At 31.6% G+C, this 19,730-nt stretch overlaps 1 protein-coding gene across 2 annotated transcripts in view; it reads left to right on the forward strand.

Annotated features, from left to right (window-relative positions):
- Positions 1–19,730, forward strand: part of LOC114326753 (3-hydroxyisobutyryl-CoA hydrolase, mitochondrial-like) — a 57,115-nt gene that overhangs the window by 18,855 nt on the left and 18,530 nt on the right. For both annotated transcript variants that reach the window (XM_050655199.1, XM_028275182.2), the window contains exon 2: positions 10,258–10,933. In XM_050655199.1, coding sequence (XP_050511156.1) covers positions 10,270–10,933 — 664 coding nt within the window. In that variant the 5' untranslated portion in view covers positions 10,258–10,269. The remainder of the gene's footprint in view (positions 1–10,257; positions 10,934–19,730) is intronic.

The following is a 19,730-nucleotide window of genomic DNA, read 5'->3' on the forward strand; positions in this document are numbered from 1 at the left end:
TATCTCTAAATTGGGACAATTTGAAATACTAATCGAAGGGTCTGAGAATTTTTCAAAAAAAAACATTAGTATTTGAGATATTGAATTTATTCCAAATTACAGACTATTGCTCAATTGGGGATTATCTTTAGATTAAAAATAATCTTCAATTAAAATTAATATTACGTTGTTCAATGCAAGTTTAACGCTTAACCATCTGTTAACCAGAGATTATCTTAATCGCTTAAAAACGAAGGATTAACGGTGTTAATTAGAGATTTGTAACCTTATTTTCTGGTTTTAAATTAAATAATTGTCAAGAAAATTCCAGACTAAAACAAACATGGTCCTTGCACTATATATTGTATTATTCTTTCTACCAATTTTCAGTCGTAGATAAGACTTGCAGTAATAATCTATTATAATACCGTGTATATAATAATATTATTGGCCATGTTTAATAATGGTGTCTAATAATTGATGATGGAGATATCACATAGGACGAAGATTTCTTAGCTTTTGTTAATATAATTTTTTTTATTTCAAAAAAATATGCTTCTCATATGATTATAACCCAGTGATGCACATAGGTATTTTAAAAATATATTAGATTTCTCAGTGTAATGGTACTTATGCTTTCTACAAAATGTTAATTTATAAATTAATACCTATTGCCATAATTAAATTTCCCTCGTTCTTCATTATGTGTAAAAATCAAGTAAAAACAAATTGGAAAAAAACAATAAAATCCTGTATATTGGAAAATTTTTCATTATTTTTTTGGGAAAGAAATTAAAAAAAAAACATTCATTTGGTATAAAATTTTTATTGTTATAAGCTAAAAAATCATCAATACTCTTTCAACATAAGTTTTTCTTGGGGTAAGGTTAGCAACTGTTTCTTTTATTGCTTTCTTACATTTTTGAAATTTAAAACACAAAAATAATCACTGATACAAATTAACAAAAAATGCACATGAATCTTAAAATAAAATGTAAACACTACACGTCAAAAATCATTATTTATACCACAGAACACATTTTTATGCACAATTTTCATTGACAAAGGACCAGGCAACACTCCTTATGGAAAAGTGGTCCCGGTCAAATTTGATGAAAGTTTGGTCAATGATACTTCTTCATGTGTAGATTAAAAAAGTCCATGGCACCTGAGTCTGAATAACTACTATTCTCGAGTTATAGCCTTCTGAAGATATTGGATTCGAGTGCTCGGTTTACGTTAACTGCACTAATTTACGGTCAAGTGAACGAAAATATTTATTATTAGAAGAAGAGAAACGCATGTTCTTCATACATACTTGCGTGTTGTATATGAATTCGTGGTCAAAAATAGTTGGATCGTATTTTAGTCTTCAGAAAACCTCCGAAAAGTCTTCAGAAAACTAAAGAAGTGCGGTATAAAAGGTGCTGCTAGATCGATATAAGCATTATCATGTTTTCATGAATGCTTCTCAGTTATGGAATCCCAGCAAAACTAGAGTTCCGCCTTATCTTTAGAAAACTACTGAACAGTGGCGGATCTGGGGGGATGGGGGTAATTCCACTAGTAACATGTTCCAGAATAATTAAAGAAAAAATTGTTGAAACATAAAAAAATACATTAGTTGACATGAAACTTTTCCCGGATATCAGATATAAGACAGGTAAAGAACATGGACTTGATTTTAATACAAAAAAAACAAAGTAAATGATAGTTTGTAAATGTTAAATATTAGTTAATTACAATTGTCTATGGAAAAATCGAGTTTAAATCATCTTCGACTATTCGTATGTTAACATTTTGCTGATTTCGGTTAGATGCATCATACGTCGTGTTAACTAACGACCTATCAGGATACTTAACATTGGGTTGATGTCTTGCAAAGCCTAAAAACCATAACACACTGGTGATGTGAGCACAAGTACCTACAGTTCTCTCACCAGATTGACAGGTACAGTAGTACCCGTTAATCGGTTCTTCTACACGCTCATCTTCATCATTATCTTCATAAATCGTATAGGAAATGAATACTTGGTGTTTTGTAGCTTGCCAAAACCTAGAAAATATTCGAATTCTTATGAATCCCGGTTTATCCATATTCTCATCAATTTAAAACTCCTCGTCATTTTCTCTTATTATTTTATCTTGTATGTAAGATGGTGCCAGTTTAATTTGATATATCCCAATTGTAAGGTCTTTTAGGTAGTCTAAGTCGACAACAGGAAAGTTATCAAAATCATGATTATGATTTCCTTCTCCATTGACCATTTCTTCTATATGATTATACCTAAGTATGAATATTATAGTTGTTATAAAAATAAACCTACAAAATTATTCTCCATAATATTTTGTATTAAAAAGCTCATCATCATTGGCTGTAGAAACCCTGGTGGACCTTGGTCTGTTCGAGAATAAGTTTCGATTCCATTCTATCCTCCGCCTTGGTTTTCCAATTTCGTACTCTTAACACCCGTAACTCATCTTCTCTGGTCCTTAAATCGTACTCGTACCCATACCCATGGGCAGGGGGGCCGTGACCCCCCTTGCTTTTCGGTAGCTTTGAATTATATATGGTTATTTAAAGTATACAAAATATAATGTGCAACATCTTCACGTTTGCCACCCCCCTAAAAATTTTTATATGGGCGCTCGTGCTCTGGGCTTACGTCTTTTCGTCACACTATCCGCTCTTTGGTTATAAATGTGTTTTGATGGCTCCATCTCGTTCATTTTCGTTAAATAAAGTTATTTCATTAATTCTGGAACATGTTACTGGTGGAATTACCCCTATCCCCCCTAGATCCGCCACTGTTCAGTAGCTTTCTAAAGATAAAGCCGAACTGCAGTTTTGCTGGTATTGCATAACTGAGAAGCATTCATGAAAACATGATAATGCTTATATCGATCTAGCAGCACATTTCTCACTATACCGCACTTCTTCCGTTTTCTGAAGACTAAAATACGATCCAACTATTTCTGACCACAAATTCATATACAACACGCAAGTATGTACGACGAACATGAGTTTCTCTTCTTCTAATAATAAATATTTTCGTTCACTTGACCGTGAATTAGTGCACTTAACGTAAACCAATCACCCGAATCCAATAATTTCAGAAGGCTGTAACGCGAGAATAGTAGTTATTCAGACCCAGGTGCCATGGACTTTTTTAATCTACACATCAAGAAGTATCATTGACCAAACTTTCATCAAATTTGACCGGGACCACTTTTCCATAATGAGTGTTGCCTGGTCCTTTGTTCCAAAACCTTAATTAATAACTGGCAACATTGTCGCCGCTTCAGTAGTCGGGTTTAATAAATCCAAAAGTTAACCAACATTGAACAACTTCTTAAGAAATAATCTTTGAATTAAATTTAAACATGGTTTACTTAATCCATGAGTTAACTGTTGATTGAACAACTGACCCTTAGCCTATTTTTAATAAAATCAACTTTTCTTTTTGCCGTTTTATCAAGTTTTTTTTCGAATCTATGTGCAGTTCTAATTTTCACATATTATACTTCTGCTTGAAAATTTAACAGAATGTCTGTAAATTTAAATACGTCAGGATGTGATTTATAAAAACATTCGTTATATTTCGAGTGAAATGATTCACATGCGTTTGTAGTAAATATAAGACATGATGAATTGTAAGCCCACATTTAAGGTGGAAATGTTGAATTTTCCGTTAAATAATTATCAACTAGGTAGTCATAAAATTACAAAACTCTGTCATCTTCTGGCATAATATTAAAAAGTTCATCAGAAAAAAAGTCACCAACATCATTTGGATCTAAATAAGGAATGCCGAAAAACAATTTTAAATATTTTCCAATAACAGTTTGATTTTTATATTCCGAGGACAAACCTAAATTTTGAATTTTGTGTTAAATGAAATTTTGCAACAAAAAATAATAATGTCGGGCCACATTAACTTGGCTGCATTTTTAATTGCTATTTCAAAATCAGAAATTATTGGCTTCGGTTTGAAATTTAAATTCAAATCTGTACATATTGTTATTAATGTATCGAAAGTACTTTTGTACGATTGCTGTGATTTATTTGGTAACAAACAAAATACAAGAGGAACATAAAAATTATTTTTGTAGCCATGTATAGTAAATATCTGACAAAAATATTTAGAACAGTATTGAACAGTTCCATCTACATACAAAGAATCTACATTACACAAAAAGTAAAGATTTGTGAAACAACTAAAAATTTCGGAATTATTTTTCGTAGGTATTCAAAAGTTTTCACCCGTATTTGTTTTTAAATTTAAGTTCACTAACACTTGTAGAACTGCTTCCTGTGACTTGGGCAATGATGGTGTGGATTTTCGTCTTGCAGCATAGATATTTCTTCGAACGCAAGGAATGTCTTTCGTCGTCAGCGGTAAATTGCTGAAATTTTCCTTCCTCAATTCCTTGTGGACAATCTTTAAAGGCCTTTCACATATATTTTCTACACCTTTCCTCTTTGTAGAATTACTAAAAATTTTCCGGTCAACGTGGATATCTGGAGCATGATTATTCTCCACCGATGCTCTTTCAAGGATAACGTAATTTCCATCACCCTCCTTTGTGTACACTTTTTGTTGAGACCCTTTTTTGATGCATCGCCATCTAACTTTTCCATCTTAGGAGACATGGGCCTTTGAATATTTATATTCATTAATTATTAATAAAAGTTCTCCCCTTTGACTAAACATAGTCGTTGGATTCGCCATTTAAAAGTTAAACACTAACGGACAAAACCGGACACTATGCCGTAATACTTGCAACTGAAGTGAATTACTGAAAATATTGATATTCTTACTTTCAACTGTAATCAAATTTGGAATTTCCGGTCATTAAGACTTAATCCCCAACTTTCTCGTCGATGGGGCAGCAGGTACTTCGGAATAATGGGCCCAGGTAGTTCGTGGGGCAGTTAGATAACGCCGGTTTAACCTGTCGGTTATAACAGGCCGGTGCAAAAAATCAAAAAATTCGCATTTTTAACACTAAAGTGTTAATAATTAAAAAACGGCTCCGAACTCTAAGCAGGAAACAGATAGATTTTCTTTCTATTGGTCTACAATAACTAAAAAAGTTGTCAGCTACCTGGATATTTCAGTGTCCTAAGAAAATCACTATTTCTCTGGACTATAAGAGACTGGTTTAAATGCAGTTCGATAGAACCCTTCAGAGCAGCCGTAGATATAGTAAAGATAGTTAGGACGATATCCAACTTCCGATTAGGAGACGGCACTTAAAGAAGAAGAATGGAATTGTTTCTGTACCAATGACCATAGTTGTCAAGTTACTTTATGCAAAAAATAAATAATAAAAGTATTTTTTAAAAGCTCATACAGAAGTAAAAACTTCAAATTGTATACTGGTATAAATTCGTTTATTAAAAAACTATCTAAAATGTCATCCAAATGGATTGCAAAACGTTTTCGTTCTAATTCAGAACATCTTCAGTGCATTCTGCTGAGTTAAATGTGCACTGAAGATGTTCTGAATTGGAACAAAAACGTTTTGCAATCCATTTGGATGACATTTTAGATAGTTTTTTAATAAACGATTTTATACTAGTATACCTCCAAAAAAAAAGCATGACAGTTACAACCTCCACAAGAAACTTAAATATACCTGCGGAATTAGAAACCAGAAAAATGCTCACGTACTTAAAACGACAGACAAAAAAATTTTTGATTACGAACAACAGTGCAAAGAATGGGAGAGACACATCAGTGACCTTTTTGACGATGCTTATCGAGAAAATGCTCCAAATACTACCTGTGACAACCAATTAGACAGAGGTCCCAGTATACTGAAGTCAGAAGTCATAAAAGCAATACAAGCCAAAAACAATAAAGCACCTGGACCAGATCAAATCCCTGTTGAGCTACTTAAACTACTTTCTCTAACAGAATTTACAACGAAGGAAAAATACCTGAAGATTGGTTGGAGTCACTGTTAATAACATTACCAAAGAAAAGCAAGCCCACCAAATGCAGCGATTTTAGACTAATCAATTTGATGAGTCACACACTTAAGATACTTTTACGTATTATACAAAACCGAGTATTCTTTCTGTGCGAAACCAGAATGGGTAATAAGCAATTTGGATTTAGAAATGGTCTAGGAACTAGAGAAGCACTATTTTGTATGCGCGTTCTATTACAAAAAAGTTGTAAATTCCGAAAGAACGTTTATGGTTGTTTCATCGAATACGAGAAGGCATTCGACCCAGTACAACATGATACACTTTTCGATTGCCTGCAGGCAGTAGGACTTGACCACTACGATAAAAGACTGCTGAAATACTTATATTACAATCAAGTAGCCTCTATCCTGCTGCAACTGGTCTTACAGGGAAATGTAGAGGGAAAGCGAGGACCAGGAAGGCGAAAATTTCGTGGCTGAAAAATCTACGTACGTGGTTCAACACAACCACTACAAATCTTTTCAGAGCAGCAGTGTGCAAAGTACAGATTTCCATGATGGTCGCCAACATCCGAAATGGATAGGCACTACAAGAAGAAGGAGCCTCTATCCAAATTGGAGACAGTCGTATTGAAAGACTGCCGATAAAACGTAGAGTACAACAAGGTTGTGTTTTATCACCCACCCTTCTTAATCTGTAGTCTGAAGAAATCTTTAGGGAGGCTTTGGATGACAGACAAGAGGGAGTAAGGCTAGGCGGAGAAGTAATCAACAATTATAGATACGCTGACGATACAGCCATTCTTGCTGAAAATTTACAAGATCTTCAGACACTACTAAATCTAGTCAATGAAGCAAGTTATCGGAGAGGCCTTAAAATCAACATTTCAAAAACAAAGTTGATGGCAGTTGGAAAGATTAATATAAATTAAGGTCAGCTTTCTCTTGATGGAGAGGAGTTGGAACGGGTAAATCATTTCAAGTACCTTGGCAGCTGGTTAAATGTAAATTGTGACTCTGATGAAGAGATAATCACTAGGATCGAAATATCACGGAAGGCTTTTATGACCTGGAAACCAGTTTTATGTAACAGAAACCTGTCGATGAATATTCGAAAGAAGGTGCTGAAATGTTATGTGTGGTCTATCCTATTGTATGGTTGTGCGACATGGACGTTAAAAACCACAATGCTAAACAAAATAGAAGCATCCGAATTGTGGTGCTATCGACGAATCCTAAAGATATCGTGGGTTTCGCACACTTCCAATGAAGATGTTCTTCAAATGCTGAATTCAGAACGTCTGCTCATAAGCATCATAAAGAGGACAAAAACAGAATACTTCGGCCATATAATTAGAGGACCTAAATACCATCTGCTTTTCCTTATAATACAAGGAAAAGTGGAGGGAAAGAGATGGATTGGTCAAAAGAAACTTTCATGGCTGCGTAATACTAGACAATAGTGTGGCTGCACAGTAGAAGAATTATTTCGCGCAGCAGCCGGTAGAGAGAGATTTCAGGAAATTGTAAACATAATGACGGCCAACGCCTGAATACAGACACAGGACCTAAAGAAGAAGATACAATTTGAAGGTTTTACTTCTGTATGAGTTTTTTAAACTATGGTATACAGCCAACTATTGGTATTTTCCCATTGATTTTAAAAATATTTTTCCTTTATATTTTACCTTCTCCTCTTCGTTTATTAAGTATTCACCAAAAAAATTAAACCAGTCCTCGTATATAAAAATATTTTAGTTGCAAATAGCTTCCTGTTGTTAATTTTATTTAAACACAGAATTATATAATATAAAGACCATTAAAATTTTTCTATTATAAAAATTACTAATTAGTTGACTTGGTTTTAAAAACAAGTCTATAATTATTTTAATTTCATAACAAAAAAATTCAGTTTAGAACAAAAGTTCAAAAAACTTCATAATAAAAGTTAATATACTTAAAATTCATACTTTATAAGTTAATTATTATATATGCCATTTTAAATAACGGTGGTATTATAAAAAGTACTTACTTTTTTATACTAGTGTAAGGTTTGGAATTATAATCTGGACCTCGGAGTTTAAACTACACTATGTATTATATTATTTCGAGTAACTGTGTTTAGCGTATGTTTGCAACAAAGTTAAGAGCACTTAGGATGTTGATAAAAATCTGATATATCTCATAATTGGTTGAAAGACCATATTACAACGACAGAAACTGTTGGCTCTTGTTATTTCGCCGCGACTTTATACAAAAGATGACGCTACTAGTTTACTCGGTTGATGTTTACTTTTAATAGATGGCGTTACTTTATATGTCATATTAATTTCATATTTTATGTGTGAAAACTATTGAATATTATTAAAACCTTTTTATATACTTGGCTTGGTTGGTGTCACGGACTTCGCAAATTTTGTAATCCATTTTAAAAATAGTTCTAGGCTACCTAGGCACCTGAAATCTTCAGAAAAGCTCAGAACTAGCTAACAATGCAATATTTAACTGCTATTATACAGTGTGATTAATTAGTGGGGTGAAGCTCCGTAGATCCGTTATAGTAATGTATAGCGATAAAACTTAATATCAAAAATTGTAGCGAACTTTGAGCTGCATATTAAAAAATTAGTTAGAATGTTACAGGGTGGTCGATAACATAGTGACAGACCGAACTTATATTTTTTTAATAGTACACCCTCTATTTTATTTTATATTCGAACTCTTCATAACTTTTCCATTATAAAAATATAAAGGTTTGGTATGTTATACAGGGTATTTACAAAGTTATAACCAATTTTATATGAAAATCGTAACAAGCTCAACTCCCTGTATAAATAAAAGTAAGCACAAGGGCAATGGTTTATTGACGTCATATTGTTTTACTTATTGTCAAAATTTTCGTAAATGATTGATATTGCTAATTTTCTTTATATTGAATACAGGGTGGATCAAAGTGCAAGTAAATTATTTTCTCAGTAAGTTTAAATTGAACACCCTGTATTTTATATTATCGAAAAGTACCATTACCATACTTTAATTTTTATATACCTAACATTGCCTATGTGTAAATTTATTAGTTTTCGAGATATTTTCATTTTTCAGAGCAAAATTATGAATAATTACGGGTCTAAATCTTTCCAAATTTTAAGTAAGCCATGACTGAATTGTCTAAAACTGACAATTTACGATTACTGATTATCAATCTATAATCAAAGTTACAATTTTTGTTATTAACTTTTATTACTATCTATTACTATAACGGATCTACAGAGCTTTACCCCACTAACCAATCACACTGTATGGATAAATCGATTTTTTTAAATTTCAAACTATTTTAAAAATGTGACTAATGCAATGATATTTTAAAGTACGTTAATAAATCGATATCTGCTACATAAAACTTGATGGTGGCTCAGTGGCATTAGACTGCAGATCGAGAGGTCCCGAGTTGGAACCCGGCTGTTGCGTATCTTTTTTTAATTGTTTTAATAAATAATTAAAAGTTTATATACTTAAAATTGTATATACTAGTTTAAACAACCGTGGTATTATAAAAAGTACTTTTTTATTACAGTGTAATTTTTAGAATTTTAACCATTTAATATCGCTAAATTATTTTATATTCTCTCCTAAAAATAATAAAAAGGTTTTCTATAAAAAAGTTCTTTTTTATAAAAGTGTAATTATATTAAGTCTAGTTGAATCCAGTGACTTGAGTAAGTTGTCACCAATTTCGGGATCTTCTGATTTCAAAAATTCGTCATATAGTTTTTGGCTTTCTTCCGTCCAGCCTGGGATGTACTCCTTTCGGAAAGCTCGGGGGATATGTTTTTTGGCGATAGAGATAACCATTCCTAAAAACGGTGATAATTGTTGGCCTTCGGGCCAATGAAGCGAATGCAGGTGTCCAGCTCTTTGGTGTATTCAGGCCTTTGTTCAGGTGCTTTCAGGTGTATTCAGGTGCTTCGTTAAAATTTCAACGAGGTCTCGGCATGGATTCAGCGATAGGAATTTGTATTTTAAGTTTTTATATGTATGTATTTGCGAAAAACCGTCTGCGTACGTGGATTTTTTGTTGAAAAATGAACATTTTCATTCGCAAATAACTCGAAAGTATTGATTGAGTGATAAAACTCAATGAAGCAAAAGTTGCTTAGAATTAGTTAATTTATCAATATTTTAACCTATGTTTTTCCATCCCCGATAAGGGAAGTCCAAAAGTAAAGTAGAGGGTAATAGTAACCTAATTTTCACACAAATTTGTCGTGACTCCAAAACGGTCATTTATTGGCCTAATGCACTTTTTGTTAAATTTTAATGGTATATTTTTTATTCCAGTTAAGAAAAAAGATGGAGGCCATAATTTTAATTAAGGAGACTAAAAATACAGCTGTGATAACATTAAACAGGCCGCGACAATTAAACGCTGTTGATCATAAAATGACCAAAACTTTACTCAGCATTCTAAAAAAGATGGAAAAAGAGAAAAAATTAGTGATTTTAAAAGGTGCGGGTAAAGCTTTTTGCTCAGGCGCTGATATATTAAGAGCAAGCCACCAAAAGACCGATGGCATGGGATTGGAAGACTTCTTTAACTGGACTCTAGAAATAAACGAGATATTCTTTGTTATTAGCACTTACCAAATACCTCTAATCACTTTAGTAAATGGAATAGCTTTTGGCTTTGGTGCGGGGATAATGACCTTTTCAAAATTTTCTGTAGTTACTGAAAGAGCTATATTTTCAATGCCAGAATGTAAGTTTGCGTTTCATCCAAACGCTGGGGCTTCCTATTTTTTCAATCAATCTCAAGGAAAGTTGGGATATTATTTGGGATTAACCGGAGAAAGACTTAGCGGTACTGATATAGTAAAAGGTGGATTTGCCAGATATTTCTGTCATAGTAGTAAACTACAAACGTTGGAAGATGAACTCATTAACTGCGCTAGCTTAAAAGATATCACTAATATCCTTGATAAATTTTCTGAGAAAGCATTGCCACCTTTTAGTTTAGGTAAGATTTATTTATTTTTCTTTCTTTAAAGGCTTGGGGACACCTGACATGAAGCCTCCTGATCCGACTACAAGTATATTCTGATCCGTCATACAGCTGGACAACTGTATGACAAGAAATGGACTGTGTCTTCTAAATACCGCGGACCACATCTATTCGTCACATAACCAATCCTACTTCAACCCAGTCGCGGATTTCGACATTTGTCTTGAAGGGAAAATTTAACTTAGAGAGGGAACTTCCAATGAAACACCAACTAAAAGACATACAAAAGATAAACCCTTTCTTTTTCTTCTTCCTCTTTATAAGCAATTTTGCTTGTTCATTGGCGGATTGATACCTCTATTGGAAGGTTGTCACTCCATCTTTTGCGCGGTCGGCTGATACTTCTTCTACCGATTGGTGATTTATGTCGTGCTGTTGTGACCACACGTGTCTCCCCCATTCTGGTTATGTGGTTGTTCCATTCTTTTTTCTATTTAGTGTCCATTCGTTTATACACTGTACGTTACATTGTCTTCTAATTCGCTCCTTTTTCGATCTCTCAGTGTATTTCCTGTAATTCTTCTCAGTACTCTCATCTCTGCCGTTTCCAGTAGTCCTTGTGTTGTGACTGTATCGGGTCTTGTTTCTGATGCATATGCCATTATTGGTCTTACACTGGCTTTATATATTCTTGACTTCATCCCTGTGTTAATAGATCGGTTTCGCCATATAGTGTTATTAAGGCATGCTGCCAATATATTTGCTTTTTGTACTTAATTTCTCACTTCTTTGTCTAGGTCTCCGTAACTTGACAATGTAATTCCAAGGTATTTTACTTCCATTACTTGTTCAATGCTGATACTATCAATTTCTATTTTTTATCTGATTGGTTCTTTACTGATTAGTATTGTTTTCGTTTTCTGAGATGAAATTGTCATATTGAATTTTTTTGCATTTATGTTAAATCTGTGGACTAATATTTGCAGACTATCTTCATCTTGGACTATCAGTATTGCGTCGTCTGCGTAGCAGAGTATTTTTACTTCTTTGTTTCCCATTTTATATCCTCTTCCTTTGTTGACGTTTTTGATGATTTTGATGATAATACGCTGGTCTAACTTTTTGGCCAAGTAATTATTTATGAATAATTAAATAACTTGGTAAAATAAAAGTTTTCTTGGTATAGATCATAACTGCAGAAGCTGGTGAAAATTAAACGAATATTTGAGCAACAATTCAATTGTTAATTAACAATTTACAGTCGCAATAACAACCAAAATAATCATGAGACATTGATCAAACTTAGAAATATTATAAAGATGTGATGCCTATTTAATATTTTGTCGACAAAATATAAATTTTTCATTTTTTTGGATAATTTTTAAATGTTTAAAATAATAGTTATAAACAAATTAACATTTCTCAAAAATTGTTTATTATAGTCTAATTTTAAAAAATACTTAAAATGCGTATTTCAAAGGTCTTGAAAATGAATGCTTTAAAAAATGTTTCCAACCATTTGCAAAAAAGTTATGAAACAGCAAAATAAATATACGATTGCTTCGTTGTTTATAAATTGTTTTAATTGTTTCAAAGCTTAAAAGTGAGTCTGTGGTACAATCTAATTTCTCACAAAGAATATCAAATATTAGTTCAATGGTTATATTTTAATCAAAGGTTAAAAATACTTTTCTTGTAATTTTTAGCACGAAAGTAGATTGATACAGAGCCGGAGCTAAAATGTTCACTCGAAGCGACTGACACGCAGCATACATAATACTATATTTTTATTTATTAAGTGTACGTCGCGCGGCGATCGTCGTTTCGAGTGAAAATTTTAGCTATATTATTGTATTAGTCAACTTTCGCGCGTGTAAATTAAAAAAAAATAATTATAATCTTTAATTAAAATATAACCATTAAACTAATAATCGATATTCTTTGTAAATAATTAGCTTGTACTTTAAACTCACTTTTACGTTTTGAAAGAATTAAAAAAATATATAAACAACGTTGTAATCAACAACGTATGTTTATTTTGCTGTTTCATAACTTTTTTGTAAATGGTTGCAAAAAAGTTTTAAAGCATTCATTTTTAAGATATTTGAAATACGCATTTTAACTATTCTTTAAAATTAGAATTAGAATTAGAATTAAGAACTTTCTGAGAAACGTTAATTTGTTTATAACTATTTTTTTTAACATTTAAAGATTATGCAAGAAATAAAAAATTTATATTTTGTCGACAAAAAGTTAATAGGCATCTCATCTTTATAAGATTTCAAAGTTTTATCAGTGTATCATAAATATTTTGATTATTATTGCGACCGTAAATTATTAATTAACAATTGAATTGTTGCTAAAATATTCGTTCAAGTTTCACCAGCTTCTGGAACTATAATCTATACCGTGAACGCTTTTAAGTCACCAAATTATTTAATTATTGGTAAATAATTACTTATCTAAAACTTTATTTGAAAATTAAAGATTTTGTTGGGAAAACCCGCATTTTCCGATGAAAATTTTTGTCGGAGCAGATCAGGAAAAATCTTTATGTAGAATCTAATTGCGGTGAATTTTTATTTAAGTGGTTTTGTTGTAAACTTAAAATCTTTGGAGTTATTTAGTATATTACTAATATTAGATAAGTATATTATTAATATATATAATCATAAGCTTCGATTCCAGCAATAAAATTGCTGGTAAATAACTTTTCCCGAAAATGGCCTATTCTCCGATAATCAGCCCAGACTAGAAGCAAACATAATAATGTGCTTATTCCTTTCCGATACCGCACTGACAACACTTTTTGAGCAATATTGAATCGGAGTATGATCGGAAGGCTGCAAGACAGGTGTGTCCAAGCATTAATGTGAACCGAAAGTTTTGTTTCCCTTATCATAAAATTGCTGTACAAATATTTTTGTCGCCGTTAATAATATTAAATACAGTCTTTGTATTATTATTTATTTTTATGCCAGTCAATGAGAGCAAAAACAGGATATTACCTCAGAATTATATCATACTACATTTTAATAAAATTTTTGTAATAGCCTCTACTTACACTCACCGGCACAAAAAACGATCACCCCAAAAAATGGGTTATTTTTAATGACCTTGTATTTTCTAAACCTAATATCCGATTTAAGTAGTTCTTTTAATATGTTATAGCCTTATTCTTTATCAATATCGCTGTAATAGCATTGTTGCTAGACAGGTACATTGTCATTGTATACAGGGTGTACGAATCAAACTGTGTTTATTTCTCAAATTTTGGAACACCCTGTGGAATGTTCTAGCTTTTATAAAATACTGAAATTAAAACCCAAATATAGCCTCAGGTTTTCTTAACATTCTGTTTTTTGATTCATTCGCTATGTTCGATAATAAAAAAGTTAGGCACTTTAACAACTACCCCTTTTTTTCATCAATGCAGGGTGTTTTTAAATAAGTACGGCAAACTTTAAGGGGTAATTCTGCATGATAAAATAATGACAGTTTGCTTTATAAACGTATGCCCGCAAATGCTTCGTTTACGATATAGGGGGTGTTGAAATTGTTCTTACAAACTGACGATTTATTTATTTCTCTAAAACGGTTTGTGATATGCAAATGAAATTTGGTAGATTTTAAGAAGTAGTTATTGCACATTTTTTGGCTTACAAGTAAGAATTTTATATTCACCATTGGCGTGCATACGGGATATATATAAAATGTTTATACCCGTATGCACGCCAATGGTGAATTTAAAATTCTTAGCTGTATTCCAAAAAATGCGCAATAACTACCACTTAAAATCCACCAAATTTCATTTGCATATCAACAATCGTTTTAGAGCAATAAATAAATCGTCAGTTTGTAAGAAAAATTTCAACATCCCCTATCTCGGAAACGAAGCATTTGCGGGCATACGTTTATAAAGCAAACTGTCATTACTTTATCATGCAGAATTACCCCATAAAGTTTGCCGTACTTATTTAAAAACACCCTGTATTGATGAAAAAATGGGTAGTTGTTAAAGTGCCTAACTTTTTATCATCCGACATAAGGGAATGAATCAAAAAACAAAACGTTAATAAAACCTGAGGCTATAGTTGGGTTTTAATTTCAGTATTTTATAAAAGCTGGAACATTCCACAGGGTGTTCCAAAGTTTGAGAAAAAAACACAGTTTGATTCGTACACCCTGTATACAATGAAAATGTACCTGTCTAGCAACAATATTATTACAGCGATATTGTTAAAGAATATGGCTATAACATATTAAAAAAATTACTAAAATCGGATATCAAGTTTAGGAAATACAAGTCATTAAAAATGGCCCACTTTTTAGGGTGCCCATTTTTTGTGCCGGTGAGTATAAATCCTAATTAAAGTCTACCGTATATACTACGATACTATTATCTTGGGGGTGGTTTTCGCCCCTTCTCTGGAGTGGAAAATCTTTTGATCAAAATAACCATTTTGTAGCTTATGAAAAATCAAAGAGATTCGTTTTTTTATGAATCTTCTAGTTATAATACAAAAAGAGATATGGTAGGTGAAAAGAGATTATATTTGGTGCTTGCGCAAATCGGTGTATTCAACTTAAAATATGTAACATAGAAATGATCCATTTCATGGGTATAATGCTACAAATCTATTGTAGTGCTTGAAAAGATCTTTAATACGAGCACTGTTAAATAATGTCGAGTACATTCAAACTAACCTAGATATGGTGCAAAAAATTTGATGACTAATTTATTTTAAGAAAAAATGCGAAGTATCTTTAACCCCTCATCCACCAGAATTTAAATGCATTGTTTACTTCTACAACAGCTTTTACTATAGCGCTATTTCTATGTTCAAAAAGTTGGACGGGTTTAAAATGCATGGGTTTTGAAAAAAATAAGATTAAATTATTTTTTTCTACAAGCGTGCAAAAATGTCTACTTTCGCGCACGCGTTTTAGTTTAGAAAGTTTTACTTTTCCGCACGCGTTTTAATTTAGATATTATTATGTTAATATGGCTTAAAGTAATTATAATACATGCAATAAACTAATATTTAGATATAATTTACTAATTGATTTCAAATATATCTTATTTTGTTCATGTTTATTGAAATTAACGCGAGAATTCGATGAAATATAGTTATTTTCCTAACAAGTGCACAAAGTCTTTCTTTTCCGCACGCGACTGCAGTTTGCCGAACGACGCGAAGCGGGAGTTCGGCAAGCAGACGAGTGCGAAAAAGAGACTTTCTGCAAAAGTTAGGAACAATATTTTTTCTAAGAGTCTTTAAAAAATTACCAAATCTTAATCAATTAATTTAATTAATATGAAAATACATACACAAATTAATTCTTTGACAAGGTTGTCAAAACCAAACTTTCAATATAATTAATTAGCATGACGACGATCTTGGTTTACATGACGATGATTCAAAACGACTGTTATTGTCTACCGATTTGACTTTCGAATATTATGTCAAAATAATTTTATTTCATCGAATTGTCGCGTTAATTTCATTAAAACAGGAACACAATAAGATATATTTGAAATAAATTAGTAAATAATATCTAAATATTAGTTTATTGCATGTATTATAATTACTTTAAGGCCATATTAACATATCTAAATTAACACGCGTGCGGAAAAGTAAAAACCGCGTGCGAAAAAATAACACGCGTGCGGAAAAGTAACACGCGTGCGGAAAAGTGAAACTTTCTAAACTAAAATGCATGCGCGAAAGTAGACATTTTTGCACGCTCGTAGAAAAAAATAATTTTGATATAATATTCGAAAGTCAAATCAGTAGACAATAACAGTGGTTTTGAATCGTCGTCATGGAAACCAAGATCGTCGTCATGCTAACCAATTATGCTGAAAGTTTGGTTTTGACAACCTTGTCAAATAATTAATTTGTGTATGTATTTTTATATTAATTAAATTAATTGATTAAGATTTGGTCATTTTTTAAAGACTCATATAAAAAATATTTTTCCTAACGCTTGCAGAAAGTCTCTTTTCCGCACTCAACTGCTTGCCCAACTCCCGCTTCGCATCGTTCGGCAAACTGCAGTCACGTGCGGAAAAGTATGACTTTCTGCACTTGTTAGGAAAATAACTATAGAGCGTATTTTCACTAGTAATTGCACAAGAGCTCTGAAATTCTATATTAATTTCAGAGGTCGAGTGCAATTTGTTGCGATTATTTCATGAATAAAACTGTTCAAAACCAAAATTTTATTGTAATTTATTTATGTAAGTACCAGTACAGTTTGTATAAATATTTGACGATTGAAAGTCATCACTTTTATAATTTTTAAAACATTAATTGTCATTAATGTCACTGAATGTATTTTTTCGTAGCAACGAAGGGCATCTGACGTAATATACTTAACGACGTAACTTAATTATCAAAAATTATCGATTTAATTCAGATTTCTGTAGCTTTCTATTGGTCAGAATCTCCTATGAATGAAATAATCAAATTAACTAGACATATTTTTTCTCCATGTAACTCGAAAAAAAGAGATACAGTAATGAAAAACAAAAACAAAATGTTTGTATAAAAAAACCAAAATTGTTGTACTGTATCTTTTTTTCTTATCTCTTATCATTTTCCAGTTACACGGAGAAAAAGTAAGATTTTTAAGACAATTTAAAAATGCCCTATGATTTGATTTTATTTTTTTTAAACCATTCATTTTAAACCCGTCCAACTTTTTTAACATAGAAATAACACTATAGTAAAAGGTATGGTAGAAGAAAAAAAATACATTTAAATTCATGTGGATGAGGGGTGAAATATACTTCTCATTTTTTCTTAAAATACATTAGTCATCAATTTTTGCATCATTTATCGCTTAGTTTGAAGGTAATCGACATTTAACAGTGCTCGTTCTAAAGGTTTTTTTATGTACTACAACAGACATTTGTAGCATTATACCCTTAAAATCGACCATTTCTCATAATTTTTAAGGTATTCGCAAAAAACCGTCCAAATGGCATTTTTCAATGAAAATGGCAAATTTTTAACCACGAATAACTCAAAATGTTTTGAGTTTTCAAAAAAAATTAAGTTCTCTAGCCACTTCCGTAATTATTTTTACAATGAATTTTTAACACCCAGAAGGTGTAGGAACCGCCCCCAAGATAAAAGCCGCATAGGATATATGATATACTTTGTTTCTTGAGCTATTCCCTATTTACTGTGAAAATATTAAGTATATTGATGCAGTAGGATAGAATTCGGAGCCAAATATCCTCATTGACTGCACATTACTTTTTGTATTTATATAGCCTAATAAAATAAAAAAAGTCGTCAAAATGTAAATTCGTACAGGTTAAAACAAATTTTATATCAAAGTTTAGGTGGGTACAAAAGATATTTTCAAAAAAATATTCAAATCATACAAGGGGATCATTATTTAAATAATTAAAAAGGGGTCATTTTTGCAAAAATAAAATACTTTTTTAACTGCTGAGGTAATTCAATTATTATGACGGTCTATGGGATTTTTTCCGCAAAGTTGAAATGTAAATCTTTCACATAAGACTTACTAAATTAAATTTGACCCTCTATTTATTTAAATAATTGTATATAAATCTTTAAAAACAAATTTGCAAAAAATTATTTTTAGCGTTTTAAATAAGCACTATAAAACATCTTATTTTAGTTGCGCTATGTTACCAGTATTAAGCAAAAAAAATGGTCAAAATATTTAATGTTGAGATATTGAATTTGTTTATTAAATGTTACTATATTTTCTGTTGCAAAACGCGGTTGTTGCCAAGAAATATTCATCTGCTTAAGATCTTATTATTTTTATTTTTTTGTATATTTTCGATAAATGTATTGATAAATTCAAATTTACATTAAACTCACCCCTAAAATGGCATTTGAAAACTATTCAAATTTGTTTTTTTAATAACGTCGCGGGGATTAGGTATTTTGAAATGCCGTTTCGATAATTGGGTTCCTGGAAATTTTTTAGTAATTAACAAAATTTGTTTGTCGTTTTTTCTTCTTTTTTTTTTCTTTGAGTTATATTACTACGGGCTCTTTTAGGGTTAAATTTTATTAAGAATGTCGAATCTCTGAGTTGTAGATTCTAGACCTAAAAATATTAAGATTTAACTAAAATCTCTTAAATATAATGTGGCTACTTACTCAGTTACAGGGTGTTTTATTTAAAAATTTAAAAATTGTTGTTACCAAATACTTTAAAACTATTTGACGTATCCTTATCATACTTGGCAGAAAGTGTGGCTATTATACACCCTACTAAATTGTGATTAATAAACGTTTCTATCTAGTGCCAGAGGCGTACGACAGGGGATAGTGAATGATTGACCCCTCCCAAATTCTACGCCACTGAGTGAATTACTATTTTAGCGAAATTTTTCGATTCTCCAATAATGTGTATGTAAATAACTTAATTGGTATCGATAAAGTCATCAGTTTGAGAGATATTAGAAGTTTAAAATTAATGAATGAATGAATCAAAATAACTATGCCGTTTCAATTTTAACGTCCAATATATCTAAAACTGATGACTAAATCGTTACCAGTAAAGAGTATATTATTTACATAGAAAGTATTGGAGAATCGAAAAATTTCGCTAAAATAGTAATTCCCTCAGTGGCGTAGAATTTGGGAAGGATCAACCATTAACTATCCCCTGTCGTACGCATCTGGTAGTAGCTAGAAACTTTTGTTTATCACAATTTAGTAGACTGTATACTACCCACACTTTCTGCCAAGTATGAAAAGGATATGTCAAATAGTTTGAAAGTACTTGGTAGAAATAATTTTTAAATTTTTAA

Source organism: Diabrotica virgifera, chromosome 7, assembly GCF_917563875.1.
Source record: "Diabrotica virgifera virgifera chromosome 7, PGI_DIABVI_V3a".
NCBI classification, from domain to species: Eukaryota; Metazoa; Arthropoda; class Insecta; order Coleoptera; family Chrysomelidae; genus Diabrotica; species Diabrotica virgifera.